Genomic DNA, 21,569 nt, shown 5'->3' on the forward strand with positions numbered 1-21,569 from the left:
TATTTGGAGAACAAGTGAGCGAAGGCCAGCGTCACGTGCCAGGGGCTGGGAGGGGTGAGAGGACTCACCGAGGCAGGCCTGGTGGTGCTGGGTGAAGCCGGGGGGACAGTGGCAGGTGAAGGAGCCGACGGTGTTGATACAGAAGAACTGGCAGTTGTGGTTCCTGGAGGAGCACTCGTCCAGGTCTGCAGCACAGATGTCCCCGTTGGCTCAGGGCAGGGCCCCCCGGGGCCGGGGGCTTCCCAGGGGAAAGACCCGGGGGTGAGCGGCCGGGGATGTGCCTGGGGCATTCCCGGGGGGTCGGGGACGAAGCCCCACAGGGCCTGGGGGGGGACATCACCTCTGCAGGTCCTGCCGTCCTTCTCCAGCAGGTAGCCTCGGGGGCAGGTGCACAGGAAGCTGCCCTCGGTGTTTTTGCAGAGGAAGGTACACGGCGTGGGCGCCTGGCCACACTCGTCTACATCTAGAGGGTTGGCAGCGTGTGGCGGGGGGGGGGGGGGGGTTGGTGTCAGACAGATGTCCCCTCCGGGGGGTCAGGGGCTGGGGTCTCCACTCAGGTCCTGCTGAGGCCTCCTTCCCAGGCCCGAACCAATCAGAATCTATGGGCTTATACAAGGAATGGACGCTTTTTCTGTAAAAAGCCAGAGACTAAACATGTTTGCCCTTGCAGGCCACATGGTTCCGGTTCCAACTACTCAGCTCTGCCTCTGTGGCAGGAAAGCAGCCACAGAGGGAGAGGAAACCAAATAGCTATGGCTGCCAATAAAACTTTATTAACAAAAACAAGCAGAGGGCCGGACTAGGCCCTTGAGCTGGAGGGAGTTTGCTGACCCCTGACTTCAATGAACACCTGCTACACGACGAAACTGAAAATCTTAGGATGCACAAAGTAACAGGAGGAAGGTTGCCCAAATGAGGTCGGGGCTGGGGGCGGGACTGGGGATGCTCTGCTTCCCGGGTTCGGCCGGAAGCGCAGGCCAGGTGCTGTGCAGAGGGAGCGGGGCCGGGCCAGGCCAGGGGATGGGGGCGGGAGGCTCACCCAGGCAGGCTGTGGCAGCAGCATCCGGCGCGTACCCAGCCTGGCAGCGACAGCGGAAGGAGCCGAGGCTGTTGATGCACTCGCCATGAGGGCAGAGGTCAGCGAGCATGCGGCACTCGTCCACATCTGGGGACAAGCAGGGCTCAGCTGCGCTGGCTGCCTCGGGTCCCTGGGGCACACCTCCACCCTTCTGGCCCTTCTGGCCGGCAGCCTTCTCCCCCGGGCGAGGCCAGCCTCTACTTGCCCCGCCTGACCCCAGGGACCCCTCCCCGAGGCTGTGAGTCCCGCCCCGGACTCACTAATGCAGCTCCTTTCACTACACCCCGAGAGCACCTGGCAGGGGGAACACGCCCTCCCGCAGCCTCACTGCAACGCCTCAGGGCACACGCACACAAATGCGGAAGCACAGGCAGAGGTACACACACACTGCACGCCAGTCACAGGCCGACACTCCTGCAGAATCACAGGGACACACGTTCCGCGGCTCCTCTGTCTCCCCCGCCCCCCCCAGACACACCCTCGTCAGACCTGGGGGTCACCGCTGCTCGCTTGGGGTGACCTGTCCCACCCTCGCTGACACGCTGGATGAGACACACTCGCGCACGCAGTCACTCACACTCGCTCGCACACCTACCCGCCCTCGTGGAACTCGCTGGAATCCAAAGCACACGGACCCACCTTCTGGCACGTGCTCCTCATGCGGCCGGCACGCACAACACACACACCAGTGAATGCACACCGGTCTGCACCCTTTTTCACACACTCCCCGATGAGCCCGCAGAGAACAAAGAACACACACACATCGGCTCACACACCTGTTCACCCGCTTGCCCGAGTTCATGCACGCGCACAGCAACGAACGGGGTCCGGTTCGCACTGGCTCGCACACCCCAGCCCCCTCTGGGACACAGACACGACCGAGAACAAATGCCCCACCCACCTTGGCCTTCGGCGGTGTAGCCTGAGCCGTGGGGGCACAGGGTCCCGTGGGCAGAGGTGCCAGGCAAGGGACAGAGCTCACAGCGGGGTCCCCAGCCCCGGCCGCCCCCACAGCAGCACTGGGCCCTAGTGACGGCCTCACCGCTGCTCGAGCGAGCCTGGCACGTGGCCTGCAGCACCTCGGAGAAGCAGGGCCCCCGCCGGACGTCTGCAGAGAACGGGGCAGGCGGGTGGGTGGCAGGCACCTGCCGTCCAGGGCCCCCTTCCCCCCGGGGTCCGGCGGCACCGAGAGTCTAGCAAGGGCTCCCAGGTGCCTCCGACACAGCTGTGCGTGGGCGCAGGGCGCAATCTTCCAGACCGCTGTCACCTAGCACTGTCAGATGCCCTCCGGGGGCCGAGGCCGAGGCAGAAGCTGCAGACCCGTAGGGTCAAGAGACGCCTGTGGCCGCAGACAGCATGGACGGTCAAGGGCAGCACGGGGGCCAGGGAACACTAGGGAGGAGGTGTGAGTGGCAGTGGGCCGGACAGACAGACAGCGGGCACAGAGCAGATGGAGGACATCCAGGGAAGTGGACAGGACAGGCTGGAGCCTGGACTGGGTGAGGAAGAGGAGGCTGGTGGGGACTCAAGGGGGCTGGCCTGCGGCTCCAGGCCGAGGCAGGGGCATAGCTGAGATGGGGCGGGGGCGGGGGTTGGCCTGGGAGAGCTGTAACCGTCGTGCGTGGCCACACTCACCGTGGCACTCAGTGCCAGCGGGGCTGGGCTGGAAGCCCTTGTCGCAGTCACACTGGAAGCTGCCCGCGGTGTTGACGCAGCGGCCGTTGGCACACAGGCGGGGCTGCGCGTGGCATTCGTCCTCATCTGGGGCGGGAGGGATGAGGCCGGTGGGGAGGCCGGAGCCCCGCAAGCCAGCCTCCCCTCACCCTGCACGCTCCCTTCCCACCACATTCTCCTGCTTTGACTCGTCTCCCCTGGGGGGGCCCTGCACCCCCAAGCACACCCATACCTGTGCAGCCCTCCCCGGAGCCAGGCTGAGGCCGCAGGCCTGGGGGGCAGACGCAGGCGAAGGTGCCGATGAGGTTCTTGCACAGCATGCCCCGCTCGTGACAGTCCTGCTGACCGTCCGCACACTCGTCCACATCTGCGGATGACCAGGGAGAGAGGGGGCCAAGGTCAGGCGCCCCGTGGCCTGGCCGCAGGCCATGGGGGCCCAGGTCCCATTTCCCTCTGTGCCCTTGGGTACCGAAAGTACGAAGCTGAGGGGTCGGGACTGTCCCAACACCCGTGTCCCCCTGCCCACGTCAGGGTCAGTGAATCCGTCCGGCCTTAAACATGGTCCCTGGAATGTTAACCCTGAGACAGCCCTGGAGGGACCAAGTCCCAGCCCAGAGTTTCTCAGCTTTGACACTAAGGACATTTGGGACCAGAGACTTCCTCGTGGTGGAAGGTCTTTCTGTGTGCTGTAGCATATTCAGCAGTATCCTTGGCTACTCGATGTCTGCAGCAGCCCCCACACCCAGCTGTCACAATGGAAACTGTCTCCAGGGGTGCCCGGGGGGCTCAGCTGGTTCAGCATCTGACTCTTGATTTCGGCTTAGGTCCTAATCTCATGGTTCGCGGGTTCGAGCCCCTCCTTGGGCTCCAAGCTGATGGCACTGACCCTGTTTGGGATTCTCTCTCTCCCTCTCTCTCTGCCCCGCCCCTGCTCTCTCTCTCAAAATTAATAAATAAACGTTTTTTAAAAACCTGTCAGGGAGCGCCTCGCGGCTCAGTCGGTTGAGCATCCAACTTTGGTTCAAGTCATGATCTCTGTGAGTTTGAGCCCCGCCTTGTGCTCTGTGCTGACAGCTCAGAGCCCGGAGCCTGCTTCAGATTCTGTCTCTCCTTCTCTCTCTCTCTCTGCCCCTCTCCTGCTCATGCTCTGTCTCTCTCTCTCTCTCTCTCTCAAAGATAAATAAAACATTAAAAAAACCACAAAACTGTTGGGGAGCCTGGGTGGCTCAGTCGGCTAAGTGTCTGACTTTGTCTCAAGTCATGAGCTCACAGTCGGTGAATCCGAGCCCTGCGTCGGGCTCACTGCTGACAGCACAGAGCCAGCTTCAGATCCTCTATCCCCCTCTCTCTGTCCCTCCCCTGCTCATGTTCTCTTAAAAATAAATAAAAACATGAAAAATAAAGGTCTTCAGGCATCACCACCACACGTCCCCTGGGAGACACAGTAAGAGCCCTCACGGTCCTACTCAGCTCAGGGCGAGCCCAGCAGCCACTGCAGAGGCCACCGGAACCACTGGCCTGCTAAGACTGGAGACCCCATTTTCATGACGACAGAAGCACCACTCACAGAAGAGCACCCACCGCACCTCACTGCCTCAGTGCTGCCCTCACTCCATTTCTTGGTGCTCCCCCTTGGGCACAGGCTCGCATTTCCCTATCTTCTCCAGGATCGAGGTATGGGGAGCCCGGGGCCCCACCTGCCTCTCCTGCACATCCTACCTCTGCACATGGCCCCGTCCTCCCTCAGGGCGTAGCCGGCCGGGCAGGTGCACACGTAGGAGCCCTCAGTGTTGCGGCAGCGGAAGGCACAGAGCAGAGGGTTCAGGGAGCACTCGTCGATGTCTGGGGAGGCCAGGGGAGGGGCGGGCTGGGCAGGGTCTGCCTGTGGGATCCACACCCCCGCCCTCAGGCCAGCCACCAACGCCCCCCATCACACGGCCCAGAGGCAGGCAGGGTCGTACCCTCGCAGGTCACCATGGGGCCGGGCTCAAAGCCGTCGGCGCAGGCACATTCGAAGCCTCCGATGACATTAGTGCAGGTGCCTTTGCCACAGGGGTGCCCGACAGCGCACTCATCTACGTCTGGCGTAGGGGGGAAGGGAGCCGTCAGGACCCGCAGAGAGCCTCCCGCCCTCGCTATCTCCACATTATCCTGTCCGCACCCCCTGAGTGCCACCGACCACACGGGCCTGATCTGGCGCAACTCCGGGCTGCACGCAGGATGCGCGTGCTCAGTGGCTTGGCCTGAGTGGGCAACTGACCTCTGCCCTGTCTGCTCCGCTCCCTCCTTCCGGGCGTGTGGGCGGGCTGGTCACTCACCCACACAGCGGATGCCTGTGAAGTCCAGGCTGTAGCCAAAGGGACACTCGCAGCGGAAGGACCCATCGGTATTGACGCAGAGGCCGTTAGTGCAGACGCCGGGGTTCTCCACGCACTCATTCACGTCTGCGGGAGGCGGGGGTGCCAGACACGGCATCGGTCACGCCCCGGCCACACTCGGGGGTCTCTTCCTCCCCTCCAGGCCGGTGCGGTCCGGGCCACCCACTGGGCAAGAAGGGAGCCTGAGACTTGGGAACGGGGGACAGACAGAGCCCAGACAGGGCTAGGCGGCTGCCAGGGGCCTTTGGCCCGTGGGCGAGGGGCTCACCTTCCCGAGAGTCATCCGGGCCTGGGACCGCCCCATGGCCGAAGGGGCAGAGCTCCTGAAAGGCAGCTGGACACCAAGAAGGGAAGGGGGTGAGGGTCAGGGGCTGCTGCGGCCCCTAGAGCCCCCCCGAGCGTGTGTAGGAAACCAAACAGATGTGGGCCGGCAGGCGGAATCTAAGGGGAGACAGACAGGGCAGGAAGCTCACCGCTGCCCTCCTGAGGACACAGCTCACAGGGGTAGTTCCAGCCCTCGCCAGGCTTCTGGCTGCAGCAGCACCGGGCCTTGGTGGTGTTGAAAGCTTTGGGCACAGAGCACTTCCCGGCCTCAAAGTGAGTGAAGCAGAAACTCTGCCGCGTGTCTGTGGGGTGACCCCCCACAGGGAAACATTAGAAAGGTCATCAGTAGTGCCCTGATCACCACCCCGGTCCCAGAGAATGGAGGGCCCAGACCCTGCCAAGTAGCCAATCAGAACCCCCCCTATTGTGGTGATTGGCTCCGAGATGGACATGTGACCTACACCGGGCCAATGAGGGCCAGCCCTGGGGCTTCTGCTGGACCCCTGGGAATCCCTTCCAGTGACACCCCACATCCACAGCTGTGCCAAGGGGAGCACACTCAGCCAGTTATTCGTGGCTCAGAAAGCCCCTTCCTGGAGAGGCGAAGCAACTGATTCCAGAGAGCCAGAGGACCTGGGACATGAGACCCAATCATCATCGTGGACCCCCCTCATCAGCCCTGGACTCCCATCAGCCTGAGAAGTCCTCAAGGGCAGGTTGGGGTCTGAACAACAAACACTGATTGGGTTGCCCTGCCCTCTGCTTTGCTGCCCCTAACCGGGGAGAGACGATGCTGGCTTGGATTGGTTGAGGCTAGCCCACACACTGGACAAGGCTGGCCTACTGAGGTGAGGCCAGCCCACGGAGGGCAACCGCAGCCACTACAGGACAACCAAAGCCCAGGAGACCAGATTAGCCCAGACTGGACCAGGATAGCCCTCCGTGCAAGTGACTTGTCTGGCGCAGAGGCTGTTTGGACTAGAAAAACCCCACCAATGCCGGGAAGCACCTCTGCCTGGGCAGAGCTTCTGGAGATCCATGCAGGAAACTGCAGCCCCCTTTTTGGGGTGGCCCCACTCTTCTCACCCTACCTTCCACCTCTTCTCAAAGAGAGAACCACAGACTCACCAAAGCAACGGTGCCTGTTGTCAGAAAGGACGAAGCCAGGTGGGCACAGGCACTGGAAACTCCCAGGGCTGTTGGTGCAGGTGCCAAAGAGGCAGAGGTTGGGTCCTTCCAAGCACTCGTCGATGTCTGGGGGGGCAGGGACACGAGCTAGGTGGGGTGCAGGCAGGACCTCTGCCAGGGTAGGACAGCCTCAGCTGTCGGGGGAGGAGGGGGCGGACAGAGTGGCAGCCCAGCCCGGGAGGGTCCGAGAACTGACAGACATGGGCCAAGGACCCTCGGGATGCAGTGAGCCAGAGCACCAGCTGGGCTGTGTTGGGGGCGGGGGAGGAGTCTTTCCTAGAAGGTATCTCTGGGACAGGGGTCATGGTCAGGAAAATTTCGTCTTTAGAGACTGACCATGTACAAAGCTAACCAGGATCGGATAAACCTAGCTTATGCTGGATGAGGTTAGCTCATACTGTACTTAGGGGAGCCCAGAGAGAATAGATCAGAAGAGAGGGTCCAGACTGATCTAGGTTAGCCCACCTGCCTAGGCCAGACTGGTGTCCAGAGTAGCCGACTCGGTACAAAGTCACCCAGACAGGGACTTACACCAGGGGGAACTCGGGCCAGACTGGTCCCTGACCACCACCCACCAAGAGTGAGGAGTTCTCTGGGCCCTGCAAGCCCACACCCATGCCCATTTTGTAGGATCCATGAAGAAGAAGCCTCTGGGCCCCAGAGAGAGACCCTGAGCCGAGCATCCGAAATAATCCTCGTAACAGAAGTTGTGTACACAGCTGTGTTGGGTGCTGTGCTAAGGACGCCTCCACCCTCACCAAGACCCCAGCTGGCATTCCCATTTCACAGATGGGGAAACAGAGGCCCAGAGAGACACTCACCGACACAGCGGTCATTCTGCACCTGGAAGCCAGGGGGACAGATGCAGCGGAAGGAGCCCTCGAGGTTCTGGCAAGTGCCTGGCAGGCAGGTTCCCGCAAGGCTGAAACACTCATTGGTGTCTGGGGAGAGGAAGGCGAGGGGTACCAGCACCAGCCTGTGACAGGGGTTCACCTGGGACTGGGACCAGCACCTGTAGTCACCGCATGATGACCAAGGGCCCCAGAACAAGTCTTCCTGGGTCCAGGGGAAGAGTTGAGACTCAGGAAAAAAGAGTCTGGGAAGGATATTCTGGGTCCTAAAGTGGGGGTTATAGGTGAAGCTGTGTGGTGTCCAAGGGAAGGAGCAAGGCCCCTAATCTTAAGCCACTTACAGACCCCCTTCATGATTTCTGTGTAATCCATGTAGCACCTTGACTATTCTTTATTTCAGAAAACTTAGGGTTTTAATTTTTTTTTAAGTTTATTTATTTTTGAGAGAGAGAGAGACCAAGCGTGAGTAGGGGAGGGTCAGAGAGAGAGGGAGACACAGAATCCGAAGCAGGTTCCAGGCTCTCTGAGCTGTCAGCACAGAGCTGGACACGGGGCTTGAACTCATGAGCTGTGAGATCATGACCTGAGCTGAAGTTGGATGCTCAACCGACCGAGCCACCCAGGCGCCCCATAAACTTAGGGTTTTTTTAAAAGCATTTTTAGTTTATTTATTTTGACAGAGAGACAGAGAGTGTGTCCAGGGGAGGAGCAGAGAGGGACAGAAAGAATCCCAAGCAGGCTCCGTGCTTTCAGTGCGGAGCCCCACACGGGGCTCGAACTCATGAACTGCGAGATTGTGACCTGAGCCGAAACCAAGAGTTGGACGCTTAACCAACTGAGCCACACAGGTGCCCTGAAAACTCAGGTTTTTAAGACAGCCTTACCCTAAACCACAAATCCGGTGAAAACATGGATGTGACGTGCTAGTTGTTATTTCCTTTTATACCTTAAAATAAGTGCATGATTATGAAATGGAACCGTCATCACTTGGAAGTATGAACTGCAGGTCAACTTGGAGCAGGGGCTGGCGGAGATGACTCCCCACTCCAAGGCGAGACTCACCTATGCAGTTCTTCCCGTCGGCCGTGAGCTCGAAGCCATCCTGGCAGAGGCAGTGGAAGGAGCCAGCTGTGTTGAGGCACTGGCCAAATCGGCACACCTGCCCCACCAGGGTGGTGCATTCATCCATGTCTGCAGAGGGGATATGGGCGGATGGGGTCACCCATAGTCCTGGGGCTCTGAGCCTCCCTTGCACTCTGTCCACAATGAAGTTAAGTTGATGGCAGGGACTTCAATTTATCATGTATTCACGTGCTAGGCTCTGTATATCCAACTATCCAATGTGGCAGATAGCAGTATTTTCTAGTACAAGCACTTAAAGCTATGAATTTGCCTCTGGGTACTCCATTAGCTGAACTCCACAAATTTTGTTGTGTTTTCATTTTCATTTAAGTCAAAAATATTTTCTAACTTCCCTTATGATTGCTTCTTTGATCTCTGGATTCTTTAGGAATATACTGTTTAATTTCCAAATATTTGGGGATATTTCGGGATGTCTTTCTGTGACTGGTTTCTAGTTTACTTCCCTTACATTCTGAGGACCTACTTTGTGTGACTAAAAGTCTTTTTAATTTTCTAAGGTTTGTTTTATGGCCCAGAATATGGGTTTTCCTGGTAAATGTCCAGGTGCACTTGAGAAGGATGTGTGTTCTGGAATGTTCTATAAATACTGACCAGGTCTCGGTGATTGACAGTGTTGTTCGGATCTTCCCTATCCTTACTGATTTTCTATTTGTCCCCTTTCCCACTGAGGGTAAGTGTTGAAGTCTCCAACCGTAACTGTGGGTTTATCTTTTTTTTTTCAGCTCTGTCATTTTTTACTTTGTATGTTTTGAAGCTCTGTTGTTAGATGCATATGTATTTATGGTTGTTATGTCTTCTCAAGGAATTGGTCTCTTTATATGATATCTTTTTCCATCTCTGCTAACATTTCTTGTTATTACTGTCTGTTTGGTCTAACATTAACATAAGTAGGTACTACTATTAATCTTCGTTTTGCAGAAGAGGAAACTGAAGCCCAGAGAGGTAAAAGGTAAAACGACTCATCTGGGGTCACACAGCTGGCAGGTGGCAAAGCTGGGATTTGAATTCATGTTGCCTGACTTTGGAATTCATGCTTTTAACCACTGTGCCCAGGTGGCAGCATCACACCACCCAGGTCTGTGCTGTCCGCTATACTGTCCATCGGCTGCCGTCAACCTAAGCATAAGCTCTAGCGAGAGACCCCCTGACGCCTGACTGTGGGGTGGGGTGGGAAATTTTGTGGTTGACTCAGTTTTAGAGGGAGCACCGACCACTGGGGTTGTGGAGTGGTGCACCACAACGCCACTGGTTGCCCCGGTGGAGCACGGACCACTGGCCCACCTGGGGCCAGACCCTTTATTTCAGAGGGGCGCCCTCAAGCTGAGGACCCACTTTTCAGGGCGGGGCAATGAGGCCCGCCCACCGGCCCAGGGGCTCACCGACGCAATCTCCATGGTGTGTCGCCACGAAGCCAGGGAAGCAGAGGCAGTTGTAGGAGCCAACAATGTTCTTGCAGGTCCCATTGCCGCATGGCTGCCGGTCACACTCATCGACGTCTGCCAGAGCAAAGCCCCCAAGCCCCGCCCGGCTCACCCAGGGCATCAGGCAGCTCAGGGACTGAGGGCCTGGCTGGACCCAGCCCGCCTCTCCTGCACCTAGCCCTGTCCGGATGGATGAGCAGTGACCCCTGGGGGGGGGGGGGGGAGGTGGCTGGAAAGAGCCCCTGAAACGATTTATCACTCCCGTTTTGCAAACCGAGGCACAAGGAGGTGAATAAAGGTCATATATCCAAGGTCTTAAGTGCTAGGACTCAAACCTGGGTCTGTCTGTGAACCAGATGGATGAAAGCACTGCCCTCACAGGGGACGTGTGCACCTGAGGTCCCTCTGGCTTGGCGGCCTGGCTCTCCGGGGGGGGGGGGGGGGGGGGGAACAGGAAGGGACGCTCACCGGTGCACAGGGTCTGGTCCGCCGAGGCCCGGAAGCCACGGTGACAGAGGCAAGTGTAGCTGCCCTCGGTGTCCACGCAGTCGCCATGGCTACAGATGTTTGGCATCTCCCGACACTCGTTCCGTCCTGGGGGAGGGCAGGCAGTGTGGTGTCCCCAGAACCCCACCTCCACACACACCCACACACGCCCACACACACACACGCATGGCGTTTGCCGAGCCCTTGCGTGCGGTGATGGGGAAGCCGGAACCTGCCTGGAAGCCCCCGCTCAAGCTGCTGCCAGACCAGCACCATGCTCCCATCCCCCCCACCTCTTCCAAGCCCCCTATTAACAGGTGCTCGGCATCCCCAACCACCCCATGGCACAGCCGAGGAGAAAGACCCGGATGGAGCCGTGCCCCACTCAAGTCACAGGGGCGGAGCCTAGCTTGTCCCTGCCCGCCAGGTCCCACAGCCCACCCCCTCGGCTCCCTGCCCTGCAGCGTGCTGGGGTCCCCGCTCACCCACGCAAGCCCCGCTCGGCGACAGCTTGTACCCTCGGGCGCACTTGCAGCGGTAGCTGCCAGGGATATTGATGCAGTCGGCATTCTGCTGGCAGGGGCTCTCCCCGCCGGCACACTCGTTCACGTCTGCGGGATACAACCGACAGGCAGGAGTGCGGGAGGCTTCCTTGCCAGGTCCCAACCCCAAACCCTGCCCCGGGCTTTGCAGCAGGGAATCCCTCCGGAAGTGGCCGGAACCAGAGGGAGGCTGGTTATGTGGGTTGGAGGCCCCCTGGAAAGGCATCGGCCCCACTGTACAGAAAGGGAAACTGAGGCTTATGGAGCTTAAGTGACTTGTCCAGAGGGCATGGGGTGGGGGACGAGCCTCCCACCCAGGGCTGGGGAGGCCGGGCAGGTGGCACCTTCGCAGACCAGCAGCACGCCGTTGTAGCTGAAGCCCGTGGGGCACTCGCAGCGGAAGCTCCCGATCTGGTTGATGCAGATGCCATTGGCACAGATGGCGGGGATCTCCCCACACTCGTCGATGTCTGGGGAGGACGTCGGCCGTCAGGGGCAGCCCAGCCCCAGGGAACACCTGGGGACCCTGGGCCAGGGGGCCATGCAGTCTGGGAGAAGGGGTGGCCACAAACGAGCACACTGGAAAAATTCTGCGGCAGCTGAAGTCTTTCTGACACCAGAAAGAGATCAGGATGTGGGACGAAAGACAGAGAACAGAGGGGGGTGAGCGTCTCTCAACTGAAAACACGTTCGCCGCAGCCCAGTGAGTCTGCCTCTGCCTCAAGGGGTCTGCTGGGGTCAACAGCCCCTGCGAGATCAGGAAGCCACACGGGGGAGGGGGGGGGGGCGGTCCTGGGACAATGCTGAGCAAGAAACCAGAAGCGTCCGCAGAGGAATGGGTAGCGAACCATGGTCCATCCGCATGATGGAACGTAACCCAGCCTTACAAAGGGGTGAAACACTGACATGCTACGACGTAGGCGAGCCCTGAATGCACGATGCTCAGTGGGAGAAACCAGATGCAGGAACAGATATCGTACAATCACTGATGTAAAATGCCCGGAAGAGCAAATCCATAGGCACAGAAAGTAGAACAGGGTTGCCGGGGGCTGGCCGAGGGGGAACGGGGGGTGTCTGCTCACGGGGACCGGGTGTCTTTTTGCGTGATGAAAATGTTCTAATGTAGGGGTGCCTGGGTGGCTCAGTCGGTTAAGTGCCCAGTCTTGGTTTGGGCTCAGGTCGTGATCTTACGGTTCGTTGAGTTCAAGCCCCGCGTCGGGCTCTGTGCTGACAGTGCAGAGCCTGCTTGGGATTTGCTCTCTCCCTCTCTTCCCCTCCCCAACCTCAAAATAAATGGATAAACTTAAAAATAACATGTTCTAACTTAGTGGTGATGGCAGCACAGCTCTGTGAAGACACGGAAAACCACTGAATTGTACTTAAGATGGGCGAGGCGTGTGGTATGTGAGTTATACCCCAAAAAAGCTGTTATCTATACAGTTGATGCTTAAACAGCACATGTTCAACAGCACATGTTCAAACTGCACAGGGCCACTTAGCTGTGTGTATTTTTTATATAAATATAGTATAGTGCTATAAACGTGTTTTCCTTTTTTTTTTTTTTTTTTTAATGTTTATTTATTTTTAGCGAGTACAGGTTGGGGAGGGGCAAAGAGACAGGGACAGGGGATCCAAAGCAGTCTCTGGGCTGATAGCAGCAAGCCCAATGCGGGGCTCGAACTCACGAACTGTGAAATCATGACCTGAGCCAAAGTCCGATGCTCAACTGACTGAGCCACCCAGGCACCCCTCCTTATAGGTATCCTAGTAACATTTTATGGACTGTGGCTTACTTTATTGTAAGAATGCGGTATACAATACCTGTAACATATCAAACGTGTTAATCTACTGTTGACCTCATCAGCAAGCCTTCTGGTCATCAGTAGACTACTAGTTAAGTTTGAGGGGGGAGTCAAAAGTTATATGCAGATTTTCAACTGCATGGGGTTCTGCGCCCCAAATCCTCGTGCTGTTCAAGGGCCAACCGTATAAAAAAGGAATCCAGAAGCAGACTAAGTGCCCATCCATGGGGGGCTGGCTGGGGACCTGGGGCATGTCCACACGTGGAATACTACAAAGCAGGACAAGAGGGGGGCACTGCAGTCAGTCACTTGTCTGGGTCTTCACGGCTCGTTGGTGGCCAGAGAAAAGTGAGTCGCAAACCAGTATGCAGGGAATTATAGAATGAGAAAATTTCAAACTCCCCAGAAAACAATGCCGTGCATTCTCAATGGGGACCTCTATGAATACTGAAATGCACGAAGAAGGAACTAGAAATCCTCGGGGCATACAGCATGGGAACCTTGGGAGTGTGAAGGAGATTAGGTTTGATGTGGTAACGGCAGGGGAAGAAGATCTTATCTGCCATGCCCCGGTTGTTTAAAATAAGGAGAACACATCCTTATTGGGATGAAAACAGCCAGAAGTGGGTTCATCAGTTCCACACCACACAGCTGAGCTGTGGCCTTCCAGGGATTAAACTGCACACAACCTTGTTTGGCTTAGAAAGGAAGGCCATTCTGACACTTGCCACCATGTGGACGGACTGAAGGACACCGCGTGCAGTGACAGAAGTCGGTCACAGAAGGACACGTCCTGCGTGACCCCACTCACAGGAGGTCTTTAGAGGAGTCCCGTCCGCAGAGACAGAGTGGAGATGCTGGGAGCGAGGGGTGGGGCAGAGGGCAGGGGCGTCCGTGTTTCATGGGACAGAGTCTCAGTGTGGGGCGACGGAAAGTTCTGGAGACAGATGGTAGGAATGGTTGCCTGAGAGTGTGAGTGCGCCTGATGCCGCTGAACTGGACATTTAACAACGGTTACGGTGGTAAATTTCATGTTATACGTAGGTTATCAGAATTTTAAAAAATGATTAATAACAATAAAAATACTCTTTTTTTTTTTTTAATAAAGGGAACTATTTGGGGACATAACTCCTGGCCTGGTCTGGGAAGGCAGAAGTGTGGGCATGGGGCGGGGGTGGGTGGAAGGGGGAGGTCAGGGCCCTGGGGACAGAGGGACCTGGAGGCTGTCGGCAGGGGGACACAGTCACTCACCAAGGGGCTTCCCCGTGTGGATGTCAATGACGAAGCCGGGGGCCTGGTTTCCGCACAGGACCTGGTAGTCCACTGGGCAAAGGAGGACAGGGCAGAGGGTGCTGGGGCTGCAGGCTCCCAGGAAGGACACCCCCTCCTCTTCCTGATCCCCGCCCATGGCCTCCTCCAACCCTTGTAGCCCAGCCCTCACCCGGCCTCTGACAACTAGTCTCTCTGCCTCCCACCCGCTTTCACCAGCACTGGAAGAACTACAGGCAGCCACCCACCCGCGCGGCGTGACCTTCCAACACAGAGACGCAGAGACGCGACCTCTCTCATCTACGCGTGAGTGCCGGTGGCCACACCCCACTGCCCTCTCCGGAACAGGCAGACTCTTCAGTTTGAATTTCAAGACCTTCACCCCCCAGCCCCGCCTTTCCAGCAGCGACTCCTGCCCTCCCGTTGCACTGATTTCATTACACGTCTGGAGGGGCTCTGCTCTCCACCGTCCATCCATCCCACATGGGAACTTTGCACATGCTGTTCCTTCTGCTGTTCCCTAGCAGAGCCCACTCCAGCCTCGAGGACTCAGGGCGGCCACAGGGAAGGCTCCCATGGGCTCCCTCCGACCCGCCACACTGGCACCAGCCGCTGATGGAGCCACCCTTGGGCTTCCCCGGGGCAGCCCACCCTGCCTAGTTGCATCCTGTTGGCAATGCCGAGATGCCGCCTACCAGACCGCGATCCCCAGGTGGGGCAGGTGTCTCTGGGCCCGCCAGGTGGACACGGGCAGGTATTTAGGCAGCGGCATCTTGCCACCTTTCCCCAGGTCCCCGCCCTGGCCGTCACTCGGCCTTCTACCCGCGTCATCGGCTAGTATGGACCTCTGCCTCGTCTTAAGCCACCTGCACCTCAGACTCAGGTGCACGAGATCCGAGCAGGTACCTAAGTCCCAGCACCCAAACCAAGGGTGACATGCGATCTGTCCTGACAGTCTCTTGACCAGAGCTGGCTGTTTGCAGCTCCCTCCCAGCCTGCACAGCTCAGGTCTGCCCTGTTCTTGCTACCTAGAACGCAGACCAGGCCCACCACCCAGAAATGCCCAGTAACGATCCCCTCTCCATTGCCCCGCACGGGATGGACACCCACTGCCCCCCAAGTTCATGTCCACCCAGAACCTCTGAGTGTGACCATCTGGGGAAACGGGGTCTTTGTAGATGCAATCCAGAAAAGATGCGGACACCCTGGCTTAGGGTGGGCCCTGAATGCAATGACCGGTGTCCTTATAAGAAAAGGAGAGACACGCAGACACTTGGAGAGAAGAAGCCACAGGAAGACGAAAGCAGAGATGGGGGACAGAGCTCCAAGCTGGGAACACAGGACGCCCAGAGCCACCGGAAGCTGGAGGAAGCAAAGAAGCACTCTAACCTGGAGCCTCTGGAGGGGGCACGGCCTCGCTGCCACCTTGGCTTCGGGCTTCTAGCCTTCAGAACTGGGAGAAAATTAATTTCTGGGGTTTTTAAGCCACCAAATTTGTGGCAATTTGTTGCCACGGCCCGAGGAAACTATTGGTCTCCGTCAGCCGGGGCTGCCATGACAGAATACCACACACTGGGTGGCTTAAACAGCAGATGCGTATTTCTCACGGTTCTGGAGGCTGGGAGTCCAAGACCAAGGTGCCGGCAGACTCGGGGTCTGGTGAGAGCCGCCTCCCGGTTCAGAGGTGGCTGTTTTCCTGCTATGTCCTCACATGGTGGAGATCGCCTCCCACACACGTCTTCTCGGAACGGCCCCCATCCCATTCAGGGGGCCTCCTAATCCCCTCCCCAGGGCCCCTCCTCCTAACACCACCGCCCTGAGGACCGCGGCTCCAACGCGTGAGTTTAGCAGGGGACACATTCAGCCCATAGCATGTGGGAACGTCCTTGTTGTCCACTTTCAATCACTGCCCCACTCCTGCGGCTCTTTCTGATTCCTGGGCTGGCCGCTAGATCATTCTACCAGCTCTCTTTCCAGCTGCCAGCATGGTCTGCTGCTCAGTTCTGCCTCCAGCCCTTTGCTCGTGCTGTTCCCTGCCCGCAATACCCTTCTTCATCCCAAACAGTGTTTCAGCCGCTTTTCCCAGAGCTTCCCCGGGGTTGCACCTTCCGCTGCTCATGGGGCCCCTGGTGCCTCCGGCCAGTTTTGCTTTCCTCCCTGGCCCCAGGTACTCACTGACCCTCCCCCCAAAATAGTCTGTGAGTCTCCGAGGACCTTTACCACAAACGTAAACTTCACTGATCCATTTTGAATCCCCAAATCTGCAACATACAAGGAAGGATGCCTCGCCCACCCCAAGGCGGATGCTTTCCATACGCCACCTAGGATGTATTTTCAACTCCTTAGCCCTCATCAGAACAATGTAGGATGAGAGCTAATCTGGGCGCCCCAATTAAGGTGCGCCTCCTTAAATACTGCACTAAAAAGGAGGAAGCTGGAAAGAAGGGGGCAGGGGCGGGGGTGTGGAGAGCACTCACGGCTGGCAGGGGTGGGGCAGGCCTCGCAGGGTCTGTTCCAGGCCTGGCCAATGTTGTATGAGCAGCAGCATATCTTCCGGGTCATGTTAAAGGCCAGTTCATTCTGACACGTGCCGTTATGGTGCCGGAAGCAAATGCTCTTCCTCATGTCTGCAGTTCCGTTAGGAAGAGGAGTGTGGGTAAAAGATAGCCAAGAGAGGAGAAGAAAGAAGAGAGGAAGAGAGAGCCATCAGACGGCTGGGAACTCATTCACGGGTCCAGCTGAAAAATACTGGCTTGATGCCTCTCCCCCAACACACATGGGGTGCCTTTTACATTTTAGATTTTGTTGGGCAGTGCACAACCTGGACAACCATTCATGACAGCCCTGGGCCCCCAAATTCTGCATCTTGTTCTCTGCTACTGACCAGCAACTCAAAAATACACTCACCCTCCTGCTCTCTACTCCCCTACACACAGCTCTCCACACTCTTCCAAGGCTTGGAGACTCCTAGGAGTCCTTCCCACACCCAAGTGCTTTTCCCACAACTGCCTATCTCCCCAGTCATCACACTTTGTACCCATGCAGTTGTTGCCACCGTTGACTTGCAGGTACTCCGCAGGACAGACACAAGTGTAGTTCCCCAGGGTGTTGTAGCAGGTACCGGGGCCACAGATGCCCGGGTGTGCATAGCATTCGTCGACGTCTGCAGGGGAGGGAGGGACAGCATCTAGCAGTTGTCTGGGTAACTCCCAACCCCAGACCTGGTAGAGTCACTTCATTATGGGCTTGAGCTCAGTGTCAAGATTAGCTTAAAATGCACAGGCATTTCAGTGACAGGGAAAGATCCGACATGATGTTAAATGAAAAAAAAGAAAAAGCTTACTATGACCTCACTTTTTTTGTTTTCAGAGAGAGAGAGAGAGAGAGAGAGAGAGAGAGAGAGAGCATGTGTGTGAGCATGGAAGAGAGCCAGAGGGAGAGAGGGAGAGAGGGAGGGAGGGAGGGAGGGAGGGAGAGAGAGAGAGAGAGAGAGAGAATCTTAAGCAGGTTCCACATTGACCATGGAACCCAGTGTGGGGCTTGATCCCATGACCCTGGGATTATGACCCGAGCCAAAATCAACAGTCAGATGCTCAAGCGACTGAGCCACCCCAGGCGCTCCTGACCTCACTTCTATTAAGAAAAAAATATGACCTGGGGTGCCTGGGTGGCTCAGTCGGTTAAGCGTCCGACTTCAGCTCAGGTCATGATCTCGGGGTTCATGAGTTCTGGCCCCGCATCAGGTTCTGTGCTGAGAGCTCAGAGCCTGGAGCCTGCTTCAGACTCTGTGTCTCCTTCTCTCTCTGCCCCTCCCCTGCTCATGCTCTGTCTCTCAAAAATGAATAAACATTAAGAATTTTTTTTTAAGTGTAACAAGCATTCTCAGCTAGTGAGCTATATAAAAACAGACAGTGGAATATTAGCATTACCACCAAAAATGGCAGAGTATGGGACATCAGCCTCTACTCCTGCACAAAACTATCAAGCTGGCGAAAACTGACAAAATCGACTTTTGCAGGAGTCTGGAATCCAGTCAAAAACTTACAACAACCATGGAATCTGATATGTAAGCTATCCTAAAAAATCTACAGAACAAAGGGGCGCCGGGCAGGCTCAATCTGTGGAGCGTGCGATTCTTGATCTCAGGGTTGTGAGTTCAACCCCATGTTGGGTGTAGAGATTACTTAAAAATAAAATCATTTTTTTAAAATGAGTAGAAGTTTTACTTCATTTTGAGAGAGAGAGAGAGAGCACCGGTGGGGGAAGCACAGTGAGAGGGGGACAGAGGATCAGAAGTGGGCTCTGCCTGAGAGCAGTGGGTCCGATGTGCGGCTCAAACCCGCAGAAGGTGAGATCATGGCCCAGGCCAAAGTTGGAGACTCAATTGACCACCCAAGTGCCCCACTTAAGAATAAAGTCTTAATGGGGCACCTGCGTGGCTCAGTCAGTTAAGGGTCCAACTTTGACTCAGGTCGTGATCTCATGGTTTGTGGGTTCAAGCCCTGCATCAGGCTCTGTACTGAAGCTCAGAGCCTGGAGCCTGCTTCAGATTCTGTGTCTCCCTCTCTCTCTGCCCCTCCCCTGCTCACGCTCTATCTCTCTCTCAAAAATAAATAAATATTGGGGCACCTGGGTGGCTCAGTTGGTTGAGCATCTGACTTTGGCTCATGTCATAATCTCACAGTTTGTGGGTTCAAGCCCTTCATTGGGCTCTGTGCTGACAGCGTGGAGCCTGGAGCCTACTTTGAGTTCTGTGTCTCCCTCTCTCCTGCTCATGCTCTCTCTCTCTCAAAAACAAACATTAAACAAAATTTGGTGGGGGGGGGGTTGCCTGGGTGGCTTAGTCAATTAAGCATCCGACTTCAGTTCAGGTCATGATCTCGCAGTTCACGAGTTCAAGCCCCTTATCAGCTTCTGTGCTGATAGCTCAGAGCCTAGAGCCTGGAGCCTGCTTCCGATTCTGTGTCTCCCTCTCTCTTTGCCTCTTCCCTGCTCGCACTCTGTCTCTCTGTCTGAAAAATAAATATTCGGGGTGCCTGGATGGCTCAGTTGATTAAGCGTCCGACTTTGGCTCAGGTCATGAACTGGCGTTTCATGGGTTTGAGTCCCGCGTCGGGCTCTGTGCTGACAGCTCAGAGCCTGGAGCCTGCTTTGGATTCTGTGTCTCCCCCTACCCTGCTCGCACTCTCTCTCTCTCTCAAAAATAAATAAAGATTAAAAAAATTAAAAAGTAAATAAACATTAAAAAAAGCTTTTAAAAAATAAAATAAAATATAAATAAATAAATAAATAAAAATTCTGCTTCTGACAGCGTCCAAAAAATGCAATGCTTAGGAATAAATTTAACCAAAGAGACACAAGAGTTGAACACTGAAAATTACAAAACATCACGGAAAAAAAACTAAAGAAGACTGAGAGAAACGGAAAGACCTCCTGTGTACATGGATCAGAAGATTTAATACTGTTAACACAGCAATACTCCCCACGGCAATTTAGAATTGCCATGCAATCCCCATCAAAACCCCAATGCCTTCATTTTTGCAGAAATGGAAAAGTTAGTCTTAAATGCACATGCAATTACATAGGACCCCCCCCCCCAGCCAAAACCATCTTGGAAAAAGAAAAACAAAGTCAGAGGACTCACACTTCCCAATTTTGAAACTTACAGTGCTCCAGTCATCAGGACAGTGTGGTACGGGCGAAAGATAGACATATACATCAACAGAATAGAACGGAGAGTCCAGAAGGAAACTATGTGTCACGTGACTTTTGACACGGGAGCCAAGACCACTCAATGGGGAAAAAAGGGTGTCTTCAACGAGTGGTGCAGGGACAACTGGATCTCCACAGGCAAGAGAATGAAGTCAGACCTCTCTCTGACACCACAGGCAAAAAAATAACTCAAAATAAGTGGAAAACCTAATATATAAGAGCCAAAATGATAAAACTCTCAGAAAAAAGACATAGGGGTCGGGGCGCCTGGGTGGCTCAGTCAGTTGAGCGTCTGACTTCGGCTCAGGTCATGATATTGCAGTTCATGAGTTCGAGCCCCGCGTCAGGCTCTGTGCTGACAGCTCAGAGCCTGGAGCCTGCTTCACGATTCTGTGTCTCCCTTTCTCTCTGTCCCTTCCTTACTCGCACTCTGTCTCTCCCTCAAAAATAAACAAACAAAAAAGACATAGGGGTAAATTTTAATGACCTTGTATTTGGCAATGGATTCTTAGAGGACACCAAAACACAGCTGCAGAAGGAAAAAAAAAAAAGATAAATTTGGCTTCATCGGAATTAAAGCCTGGTGTGCATCGAAGGACACCATCAAGAAAGCAAAAAGAAACTACAAAATGGGAGAAGCTATTTGCAAACTATGTATCTGATACGGGTCTTATATCCAGAATACAGAAAGAGCTCTCACAGCTCAACAACAAAAAGACAACCCCCGTTTAAAAATGGGCAAAAGACCTGAACAGACACTACTCCAAAGACATACAAATGACCAGTAAGCACGTGGAGAGATGCTCCTTAGTCATCAGTCATCAGGGAAAAATGCAAATCCAAACCACAATGAGATGCCACTTTGCACCCACTAGACGGTGTAACTTTGAGCAATGGAAAATACCAGTGTTGGTGAGGATGTGGAGAAACCGGGGCCCTTGTACATTGCTGGTGAGAATGTAAAAAGCTGTAGCTGCTGCAGAAAACCGTTGGGCAGTTCCTCAAACACAACAGAGTAGTCAACAGAATCACCATGCAGCCCAGCGATTCTGGGTGTGAGACAAACTATCTGACAAGGACCAGCTACAGAATTTGCCCAGTGGAAAATGAACACTGGGGCTTCCTTGTTCAAGACCCACGAAGAGTTTCAAGGTGGCGACCGCAAAGCATTAAGCCAAGTGTGGGCCCTTTTGGAGAATAGGATTCTATGCTACCGCACAGAACTGCAGCCCTCAAGTGCACCTCTAGCCCGGCAAGGCTGCACATCCAAGGTCAGTGATCTGGTTAAAGGCTCCCTGCCCTGTGACTTTTATTTGTTGATCGGACCTTTCTCTTTCTTCCTTGATGTCCCGAGAGACGGGGAGGCAGAAAGGAATAAAACATTCTTCAAGTATTTAGGTTCTGATTCTGCTGTGACAGCTTCCACTTCCACGTACAATGGAGGTTGGTGTTTTGATCTTAGACCTCTTCCTTCCTTCCTTATTTCTTAGAATTTCTAAACAGCACTGCTCTGAGGGAAAAGATACGTATTCTATCCTTGTGTGTTGGTATTGGTCCTTGTGTGTTGGTATTAATGTCTGGCTACATATAGGTGTTCAATTAATATAGTTAAAAGGAAAATAAAGAATGAATTGGTGGGTGGATGGATGGATGGATGGATAGGTGGATGGTGGATGGATGGATGGATGGATAGGTGGATGG

The 21,569-nt window shown here is 55.5% G+C and overlaps 1 protein-coding gene across 2 annotated transcripts in view; it reads right to left on the reverse strand.

Annotated features, from left to right (window-relative positions):
- Nucleotides 1-21,569, reverse strand: part of FBN3 (fibrillin 3) — a 59,928-nt gene that overhangs the window by 7,514 nt on the left and 30,845 nt on the right. For both annotated transcript variants that reach the window (XM_086699236.1, XM_086699237.1), the window contains exons 39-59: nucleotides 17,194-17,319; nucleotides 16,634-16,783; nucleotides 14,139-14,210; nucleotides 11,430-11,555; nucleotides 11,029-11,154; nucleotides 10,526-10,651; nucleotides 10,016-10,132; nucleotides 8,556-8,684; nucleotides 7,464-7,583; nucleotides 6,583-6,708; nucleotides 5,604-5,756; nucleotides 5,399-5,464; nucleotides 5,071-5,196; nucleotides 4,714-4,833; nucleotides 4,472-4,594; nucleotides 2,985-3,119; nucleotides 2,714-2,839; nucleotides 1,980-2,186; nucleotides 1,040-1,165; nucleotides 341-463; nucleotides 69-185 (exon numbers count right to left, since the gene is read on the reverse strand). In XM_086699236.1, coding sequence (XP_086555362.1) covers nucleotides 69-185; nucleotides 341-463; nucleotides 1,040-1,165; nucleotides 1,980-2,186; nucleotides 2,714-2,839; nucleotides 2,985-3,119; nucleotides 4,472-4,594; nucleotides 4,714-4,833; nucleotides 5,071-5,196; nucleotides 5,399-5,464; nucleotides 5,604-5,756; nucleotides 6,583-6,708; nucleotides 7,464-7,583; nucleotides 8,556-8,684; nucleotides 10,016-10,132; nucleotides 10,526-10,651; nucleotides 11,029-11,154; nucleotides 11,430-11,555; nucleotides 14,139-14,210; nucleotides 16,634-16,783; nucleotides 17,194-17,319 — 2,640 coding nt within the window. The remainder of the gene's footprint in view (nucleotides 1-68; nucleotides 186-340; nucleotides 464-1,039; nucleotides 1,166-1,979; nucleotides 2,187-2,713; nucleotides 2,840-2,984; nucleotides 3,120-4,471; nucleotides 4,595-4,713; nucleotides 4,834-5,070; nucleotides 5,197-5,398; nucleotides 5,465-5,603; nucleotides 5,757-6,582; nucleotides 6,709-7,463; nucleotides 7,584-8,555; nucleotides 8,685-10,015; nucleotides 10,133-10,525; nucleotides 10,652-11,028; nucleotides 11,155-11,429; nucleotides 11,556-14,138; nucleotides 14,211-16,633; nucleotides 16,784-17,193; nucleotides 17,320-21,569) is intronic.

This window comes from Puma concolor, chromosome A2, assembly GCF_028749965.1.
Source record: "Puma concolor isolate L17-30 chromosome A2, mPumCon1.1.hap2, whole genome shotgun sequence".
Taxonomy (NCBI): Eukaryota; Metazoa; Chordata; class Mammalia; order Carnivora; family Felidae; genus Puma; species Puma concolor.